General features: G+C 37.1%; 1 protein-coding gene across 1 annotated transcript in view; it reads right to left on the minus strand.

Annotated features, from left to right (window-relative positions):
- The window catches only part of Hfm1 (HFM1, ATP-dependent DNA helicase homolog (S. cerevisiae)), a 75,166-nt gene extending 65,426 nt beyond the window's left edge, over nt 1-9,740 (minus strand). The window contains exons 1-3 of the mRNA XM_013018241.1: nt 9,667-9,740; nt 6,384-6,496; nt 4,275-4,584 (exon numbers count right to left, since the gene is read on the minus strand). Coding sequence (XP_012873695.1) covers nt 4,275-4,584; nt 6,384-6,496; nt 9,667-9,737 — 494 coding nt within the window. The 5' untranslated portion in view covers nt 9,738-9,740. The remainder of the gene's footprint in view (nt 1-4,274; nt 4,585-6,383; nt 6,497-9,666) is intronic.
- Nucleotides 9,741-10,160: the final 420 nt, after the last annotated feature.

The raw sequence follows: 10,160 nt of genomic DNA on the forward strand, positions 1-10,160 counted from the left end.
GAGGAGGAAACAAGAGTTGTTGTATACAATGGCAGGCCTGAACTGGCCTGGAGGCAGGACAGACACTCTTCCAGGTGGGACTTGTCAGGGCACAGGGCAGGCATCCTGCCACTGGGCCCTGGGTCACTGTGGTGAGCAGCAGTCAGCAGTCACACTGGAACTTCTCTTTCTCAGAGAACAATGGGTTAAGTCTGACCAGATTGTCTTCTCTAGGGAATCTGGCTCTCCACCAACTCCTGGGGGATGCCTGGGGCTTGAGTCTAGCCAGGCTCCACTCCTGTCCAGAACCTTTCATTCCAGAAGTTTCAACCAAGTGTATGTGGCGTGGCACTTCCCAAGGCTATCTACAAATTCAATGCGATACCTATCAATATTCCAACTTCATTCTTCAAGGAAATAGAAGAGGCAATCCAAAAATTCATATGGAACAATAAAAGACCCCGCATAGCAAAAAACGATCCTCAACAGAAAGAACAGCGCTGGAGATTTCAAACTACAAAGCCATAGTAATCAAAACAGCTTGGTACTGGCACAAGAACAGACCTCAGGACCAATGGAATAGAATTGAAAACCCAGAAATGAACCTACAGACCTATAGCCATCTAATCTTCGATAAGGGAGCTAAAAAAATAGAATGGAAGAAAGACAGCCTCTTCAGTAAATGGTGCTGGCAAAATTGGTTAACTACTTGTAGAAAACTAAAGCTAACTCCTTATATCACCCTGCACCAGAATCAACTCAAATGGATCAAAGACCTCGGAGTCAAAGCAGACACTCTGAAAACATTATAGGATGCAATAGGAGAAACCCTAGGTCTCCTTAGCACAGGCTGAAATTTTCTCAATAGAGACACAGAAACACAACAAATCAAAGAAAGGTTGGAGAAATGGGATTGCATGAAATTGCTGAGCTTCTGCATGGCAAAGGACATAGCTAGCAAAATCAATAGAAAGCCCATGGATTGGGAGAAGATCTTCACTAGCCATACAATGGACAAGGGTCCCATATCTAAAATATACCTGGAACTCAAAAAATTAAATCCCCCAACAACAAATCTTCAAAGAAACAACTGCCCAGTAAATAAGTGGGCTCAGGACTTAAAAAGAAACTTCTCTGAAGAGGAAAGAAGGATGGCCAATAGACACATGAAGAAAAGCTCAACCTCCCTAGCCATAAAGAAATGCAAATCAAAACAACATTGAGATACCACCTCACCCCAGTTAAAATGGCTATAATCAAGAACTCTAATAACAACAGATGCTGGAGGGCATGTGACAGAAGGGAACCTTACCGCATTGTTGGCAGGAGTGTAAACTTGTTCAACCACTTTGGAAAGCAGTATGGAGGTTCCTCAAAGGACTCCACATAGAGCTCCCCTATGACCCAGCAATCCCACTTTTGGGCATTTACCCAAATGTTCACAAACAAGACCACACTAAAGCTACCAGCATAACTGTTTATTGCAGCATTATTTACCATAGCTAAGATATGGAACCAACCCAGATGCCCCTCAGTAGATGAATGGATCAAGAAAATGTGGTATATATACACAATGGAATTCTATGCCTCCATGAGAAAGAATGACACTGCCCCATTTGTTAAGAAATGGAAAGACTTGGAAAAAATTCTATTAAGTAAGCCAGGCCCTTATTTGCAATAACTAGTATATGTCTGAGTCAAGCAGAAAAGGTCAGATAAGTTGATGTTAGGGAAATGAAACCTAAAATATGTATTCAAATTTTTTTTCTTTCATGAGATTGTTCCTAACACATTTATAAGATTATTTATTTGTTGCTTTGTATGTCCCTCCCCCAAGGTATAACCCTTACTTTCACTGTATTTGATGTTGGTATAATTTGTGGCGGGGAAGGGAAAAAACAAATCGTTTAAATAGGGATACAGGTGGATCCATTGCAACAATGAGATGTACAAGTAGTTATGTCGAAAAACAAACTTTACAACTTTGGTGGGGGGGAGGAGGCTCGGGTGGGGAAACTGGGGGGGAGGGGAGGAGAGGATGAGAAGGGATGGGAAGGAGAAACAGAGGAGGAGGCTACAATGCTTGATAAGAAATATACTCATTATCTTGCCCATGTAATTATAACCCCTCTGTGCAGTATTTTCACACACACAAAAAAAAGTTAATTGAGGGCTGGGAAGGTGGCTCAGTGGCAGAGTGCTTGCCTTGCATGCATGAGGCCCTGGGTTTGGTTCCTCAGCACCACATAAGCAGGAAAAAAAAGCCAGAAGTGGCGCTGTGGCTCAAATGGTAGAGCGTTAGCCTTGAACTGAAGAGCAGGCCCAGGACTGGACTCCCCCCCAAAAAAAATTTAAAAAAAAAAGTTAATTGAGCAGGTACTGGTAGCTCATGCCTGTAATCCTAGCTACTGAGGAGCCCGGGGTCTGAAGATTGTGGTTTAAATCTAGCTTGGGTAGAAACTCCAATTAAGCACCCAAACAGCTGTGGCTCAAGTGTTAGAGTACTAGATTTGAGCAGATAAAAATTCAATGACAGTCCTGAGTTCAGACTCCAAGATTGGCACCAAAAAAAAGAGTGAATTATTCTTCTAAAATATGACTTGCTAAATGTATCGCTGATTTACATACATTCATTTTCCTAAAATCCAGGTAAATCCTTTCCGGTAGCCAGCCTGTGTAACTACCAAAGTACTGGAGAAACACAGTGTGATTTTTCAAGACTAGGTCTTACGAGATATCTTCCCTTCTATGCCAAGTCTTTTTTATTTTTTTTTTTAAGGTCTGATCGTGGGCTTGAACTCTGGGCCTGGGCTCTTCAGCTCTTCAGCTCAAGGCTAACACTCTGTGGCTTGAGCCACAGCGCCACTTCCAGTTTTCTAGTTAATTGGAGATAGAGTCTCACTAATGTTCCTTCCTGGGCTGGCTTTGAACCATGATCCTCAGATCTCAGCCTCCTGAGTAGCTAGGATACCTTGCCTTGCCCATTAGCCACTCAAAAACCAAAAATGGAGCTGTGGATCAAAGTGGCAGAGTGCTATCCTTGAGTAAAAAACAGCTCAATGATAACATCTAGTCCCTGAGTTGAAGTCCATGACAACAACAAAAAAAAAAAGGGAAAAAATTAGTGTTAGAAGTTTTATTTGAGGGGTTGGGAAGATGGCTCAGTGGTAGAGTGCTTGCCTTGCATGCATGAGGCCCTGGGTTTGATTCCTCAGCACCACATAAGCAGAAAAAAAAAAACCCACAGAAGTGGCCTGTGGCTCGAGTAGTAGAGCACTAGCTTTGAGCTGAAGAGCTGAGGGACAGTGCCCAGACCCAGAGTTCAGCCCCCATGACCAAAAAAAAAAAAAAAAAGGAAGTTTTATTTGATAAGTAATTGTCCATAGTTGTAGGGTAAAATAAGATGTTTAGAGAGAAATGTGTAATCTATAAAGAACAAATTTGGGAGAATTATGGAAAAGGTCATTCTGATCAAGCACTGGAAACTTTGATGGGCATGTTAAATTTCAAGCCCACTGTAAAAAACCTTTTGAAGTCCAAAAAATAAAAAAAAATAAAAGACAGATTAGGGGGATTATGTGTCACCTCAAATATTTATTATTTGTATAGTTAGATAAAAATCTTCTTTGAATTATTTTGAAATGTACAATCTACCATTATTTTTAATGATACTTCTAATGTGCAACCGAACACCAGAACTTATTCCTGAGACTGTATTTATTGACTAATATCTGTCCTTTCACCTTTCACTCCTACTTTCAGCCCTAATAACCACAATTCTATTTTCTACACCATCATTTTTGATTCTACGTATGAATGAGATCTTAAGTTATTTGTCTGGCTTAGGTTACCTAACATATTCCAGATTTACCCATATTGATACAAATGACAGAATTTTGTTGATTTTTTTAGAGTTTCTGTGTTTATCCTACAGTGGGATTATATCTTGATAAACACATCATAAACTAAAATATTCTAAGTTGAATTAAGAAAGTAAATATTATAAATTAGCAACACAGTACACTGTAGAGCAGTTGTTTATCCTGTAGGCATGGGGCTGACAGGAAACTGAGCAAAATACTTCCTAAGATCACTAGCATTTAAGGTATTTAACCATGTATTTTTATTGTTTGTGCCTGCCCACTAAAAGATAAGCCTCCAGACCTAACAATGGCTAGCACATAATTGCCTCTCCTGGTACTGTTTTCTCATTTATAGTCTATTGTATTTAATACTTTGGATATTGTTTTTTAGGCATATTTTTTAATTGAATATTATTTAGTTCACTTATTTACCTTTTTCGAAATGCTGATGTGCTTTCTCCTTTATCTTCTGCCATATTGACTAATTCCATTTCACCAAGAACATTTTTTTCAAACGGTGCCATTTCAATGCCCATGTAACTTTTATATTTCTGAGAAGAACCATAAGTCAGTTTGCCAGCAATATGTGATAAATTACTGTTATCCATTCTTCCTGAATTTAGATTATCTTGTTCATATTTATTAAGGGAAAATTGCATGTTTTGTCTTGGTAATACATAATCTGCATAGTCATTAGTAATCTTTAAATTTGATGTCAACATTTGTGGTCTCTTTTCTTGACCTAGGAAAAAGGAATATGTTAATTATTATTACATGTTCTTTATTAAAACAAATTTTCAAGATGATAATGGAAAAAATTGCTAAAGTTTTTCCAAAGAGTTTATAGGTAGATTTAAAAAATTAAAAGAAAAAATTAGTTCAATGTAATCTACAATACTATATGTAGGTCTGAAATCCAGGTGGCTATTGAAGAAAGCTCAAAAAAAAAAAGCACTTTTGTTTGTTTGTTTGTTTTTGCCTGGAACCAGGACTTGAACTGAGAGCCTTGAGCTTGTTCAGCTTCTGGTTCACAGCTGACACTCTGCCACTTGAACCCACCTCCAACCAAGCTTTTTGCTGGTTAACTGGAGGTGGAATCCCTCAGACTTCTCTCCTCCAGCTGGCATTTAGCCACAATTCTCCACATCTTAGCCTCCTGAGTAGCAGAAGTACAGGTTAGAGGCACCAGCACCCAGCCTTAAGTCAGAATTATTATAATCAAATTCACAATTTATAGAGCATCTATGTTAAAAAATAGGTTTAGTTCCTGACCTAAAAAATAACTATAATTTTTCCCAAATGATATAATTTACAAGCAATTATGCAGATTTAATACTTCATATAATTTTCATTGACAATACTAGGATATGAACTCACTAGGAAGATGCTTTGCCACCTGAAACACAACCCCAACACTTTTTTAGTTTACTGTGTGTGTGTGTGCGTGCCAGTCCTGGAGCTTGAACTCAGGACCTGGGCCCTGTTCCTGAGCTTTGTTGCTTAAGGCAAGTGCTCTATCATTTGAGCCACAGCTTTACTTCTAGATTTTTGGTGACTAATTGGAGATAAGAGTCTCACAGACTTTCCTGCCCAGGCTGGCTATGAACCATCATCCTCAGATTTCAGCCTCCTGAGTACCTAGGATTACAGGCATGAGCAACCAGCACCTGGTTTATTTTATAATCTTGACCCTAATATCCAGACAAGGAAATGTGACAATTTTAAACCTGTATTAGAGTAAAAGAACTTTAAAGCTTTCTTTACAGAGATTTTCAAGAATCTCTAGGAGGCCTAGTGGGAGTCTAGAAGTCTCTTTTGTTTAATCTTTATTAATTCTCAGTGATTCATGTCTTTTATTAGTAGTTTCCATATATATATATATATATATATATATATATATATATATATATATATATATACTACAATATACATGCTATGTATTATTTGCTACATTCGAGTGCATTTTTATAAGACATATAAAATATGAGGCTTAATAAGAATATTAAAATTTTCTAGAAATATTACATTAGATAATACATAGTTTGAATGTGTTTTTGTTTTCTTTGTTTTTTTGCAAGGCCTGAGGATTGAACTCAGTCTCTCACACATGCTAAGCACATACTCTACTACTGAGCTGTATTTCCAGCCTGAGCCTTGCTTTTGAGTTCTATAAAAATGTCAAACTATATACAATCTTTTGCACCTTTTCATTTTTAGTTAATATACTTCAAGGATTTGGATCCCAGAGGACCTTGGCATTAGTAGAGAACATGACAAACTAAACAACAGTGACAGGAGTTTTAACAGTCAGAAGAAAAAATATTCACAGAGTAGGATCCAAACAAGTGTGTGATGGTATCTTGTACATTGAATAAATGTATTTTAGATCTTAAGATTTGAAGGGAACTATTTTGAGTAAGAGAAGCCTCTTCCATTTCATTTTACTAAGATAAAGGAATTAACATTTTAATGTGTCATTAGATTTTGCTATATTAACATTAACTGCCTGAGTTTGGCTTCACAACCCATGTGGTAATTTACCTAATAGTTTATGACTTTCTATTTCTTCCTCTAATTCCTGAATATCTGGAATATCAGTAGTCAATGAAGCAGGAGGAAGAAACCAATCCAATGATTTTTCATTGTCTGGAAAGCTAAATAAAGTATAAAATATGAATATATGTTAGTAAAATTATAACAAACTTTGTTAAACATTCCTCAACTTTCTACCATAAACAGTAAAATAGTAAATAGTAAATAATTCTCAAATGGTAGCATTTTAACTATACATAATGCATCATACATTATGCATTACTTATGACACACCTCACTCATTATCATGGGAAAGAATGTGCAATGATACTATTACTACTATTCTAGGTTATTCCTGTAACATTATTAAAAATTAACATCCTAACTGAAATAGTCTTCATCTAGAACCTCTACAAACTAGTTGAAGCAACAGCTAAAATGAAGTACAAGAATCAGCTGAAACTGGGCTGGGAAGGTGGCTCAGTGGTAGAGCGCTTGCCTTGCATGCATGAGGCCCTGGGTTTGATTCCCCAGCACCACATAAGCAAAAAGAAAAAAAAGCCGGAAGTGGCACTGTGGCTCAAGTGGTAGAGCACTAGCCTTGAGCCTTGAGCTGAGGGACAGCGCCCAGGCCCAGAGTTCAGGTCCCATGACCGGACCTCCCCCCCAAAAAAAAGAATCAGCTGAAACTGACAATCTCTTTATGAGTCTATATAGTAAATGGTGTGGTCACTGGCAACCTCAGCATCTTTACTCATCTTTCAGCTGGGATCTTATCACTGTCTTGTAACTGTAACTATTGTTGTAGTTATTTTCCAGTCAAAAGAAAATGTGTTAGGCAACAGGAAATAAAGTTCAGAAAAGAATCATACATTCTGGCCTATCTTTACATAGTATTTTATATATATAGTGTTTATTTTAGTATATTTTCAATTATTATTATTATATTATATTATTATTTTGGTCCATCATGGGGCTTGAACTCTGGGCCGAACACCATCCCTCAGCTCTTCAGCTCAACACACTATAGCGCTCTACCACTTGAGCCACTGTGCCACTTCAGGTTTTCTGAATGGTTTATTGAAGAGTCTCATGGACTTTCCTGCCCAGGCTGGCTTTGAACTGTGATCCTCAGATCTCAGCTTCCTGAGCAGCTAGGATTATAGGCGTGAGCCATCAGTGCCCAGCTCATTTATTATTTTTTAGTATATTTATTTCATTTTCTGTCCATTTTCATTTAGGATGTTAAACTCTTTGAAGTAAAAGACCTGGTCTTTTATTTTGTTGTTTCTTATAGCACTTAGCTATGGACCTATTTTTCCAATCAAAAACCTATAGCACATTATCTGATAACAGGCCAGAGTATCTGAAGTTTAGAACTATGTTGAAACATCACCAAGATCACACTCAAGATTATGTACTACTCCTTGCTATGAGGAAACCAAGCACAAGTTTTCAATGGTCCTCTCCCACTGGAGTCACACTGGTCACATTAAGTAATGAGATGTATGACAACATGAATGAAATGTTACCAATGAGAGAAACGCATTAGGGCCTCAGTGCCCAGGGATTTTGAGGACAATCCCTTTAAAGGGATATTGGAACCCTGGCCCCTTCTTGATGTATTAGCATCCTCTGTTGGACACAGAAATTCCAGAATCCCAAAATAAAAGCTTTTTAGCTTAAGCTATATTTGTATAAGCCGTTCTTGTACAGGTAGCCTCTGTTATCAATTAATAGTGGTGAACTTCCTGAAATCTAAGTTCTCAGACTCCAGCCAAAGCCAAACCTTGCAAGAAGTTTTTGTTTTGTTTTTATTGTTTCTTAAGGATAGCAGTTTAAGCCTAATGTTATGTTTTCTGATAGGGAGTATTCCAGAAAATCTGAGAAAGAGGGTAATATATGAGGCATCTATCTGACTCCACTATTCAGCCTCCTCCTAAAATCAAATCCCCTTGTGATTTCCTTGTTTTCTAGAAGTATCACCATTCTTCTAATCACCAAAATCTAAATCACATGATCTTACTTTCTCTCTCTAGAGAAAAAATGTTCCAGTTTTACTGCAACATCTTTATAACACTTTATAACACATCATTTTTCTTTTATTTCCACTGTCACTGTTATAATTGTGTCTAGTTGAGAACAGCAGAGTCTTAACTGCCCTCACTACCTCTAGGCTTTCACACTAATATATTTTACATGTTCCTATCACATTACTTTGGAATTGTTTACATCATCATACTCCATTCAAAATCCCTCAGTGGCTTCCAAATAATGCCAAACTTCTCTAATGCTCTTAGACTACATCACAGTTTAATTCTTCTAATATGTACTTTTTAGTCCAGGAAAAATGTAACTGCTTATTGCATACCTGCTATAGTTCGGATAATTGTCCCTTAAAGGCCTATGTGTTTAAGGATTGGTCCCAGCCTGTGTTACTGGAAGTGGTAGAACCTTTAAGAGATGGGACCTAGTAGGAAGACACTCCAGTCACTGGGGGCACAGCATTAAAGGGGACATTAAAACCACAACTCCTTCCTGTCTTTTTGCCTGCAAGCTGTCTTGAGGCAAGAGTTTTCTCTGCCATATGGTTCCACCATGATGTACTTCCTCACCACAGGCCACAAAACAATAGCATTTTCAATCTCAACTCGATTTTTTAATTTAAGTAAAAGTCTGTTTTATTCTTTTTATAACCCTCTCAGCACTCAATCAGTATTTGAATATTTCAGTAAATGAAAGAATGAGTAAGAAAAAATAAGAGTAATAAATATTTCATAACACAGTAATACAATAATACAAATAAATGGAAAATTTAGATGTGAGTGTAATCATATTAAAACCTCTTTAACAGCTAGTCTTTAATAGACCACCTATTTTAATAGACTACTATAACAGTCTTTATAGACTTTAAAAGACTAATATTTTCCTGTTGCCTTTGGTCCCACATCTTTATTTCCACCTCTACTTGCCTATCCCACTTGGCCTTTGGCATTTGGCTATTCTGTTTCCTAAAGGTGCCATCACTTCTTGTACTGATTTACTTTCACCACTACTTTCAGTCTTTACCTTGGCCAAGAATAACCAGAATGCAAATAAATGGTCAATCTGTTTTTAAAACTATAACACAAAAGATGTTAAATGTTAGTTACTCCTTTATATCTGAAGTTCACAGCTTCCAAATATCTAACAAAAATGTCAGTTTCTACATTTTTGTATTTACCAGAGAGAAAATTAAAACTCCTTAAAATTAAAAGAGATACGCTATATTATCACTCTTCAAGATACGTACTTTTCAACTTCATCTGGGGTTCTGAAAAGCAAATTATCCACAGAATACATGTAGTCATCTGATTCCAGCATTCTATAAGATATACAAAAGTAGTTTATATCTTATTTACAAAGATGTAGAAAAATATTTCTGAGGATGTAAACCCAAATCATTAATTTTCCAATGTCTTATAAAACAGAGCCACAGAGAGATGTCCCAGCTTCACTTCTACTACTGGCTCCAAAGCACCTCCATAACAAATTGCACGAATTTCTGTTCTCCACTGAGTCATGTATTTTCACATTTGTTCCTCTCTTTATGCTGCTCCAATGCTTAAATGTATTTTCTTCCAGCCTCAACCTGTCAAATTCTTGTTCATCCTTCAAGGTGTAGGTCACCATTTCTACAGATATATATTACTTCTTTTTCATTCCAATTACTTCCCCCTGGACATCAACACTACATCTCATTTTGTCAAAATTCTGAAGCACTGGTAGAATATCTATAAATCAAGA

The sequence above is a fragment of the Dipodomys ordii genome, unplaced genomic scaffold (genome assembly GCF_000151885.1).
Source record: "Dipodomys ordii isolate 6190 unplaced genomic scaffold, Dord_2.0 Scaffold39, whole genome shotgun sequence".
In the NCBI taxonomy this organism is placed as follows: Eukaryota; Metazoa; Chordata; class Mammalia; order Rodentia; family Heteromyidae; genus Dipodomys; species Dipodomys ordii.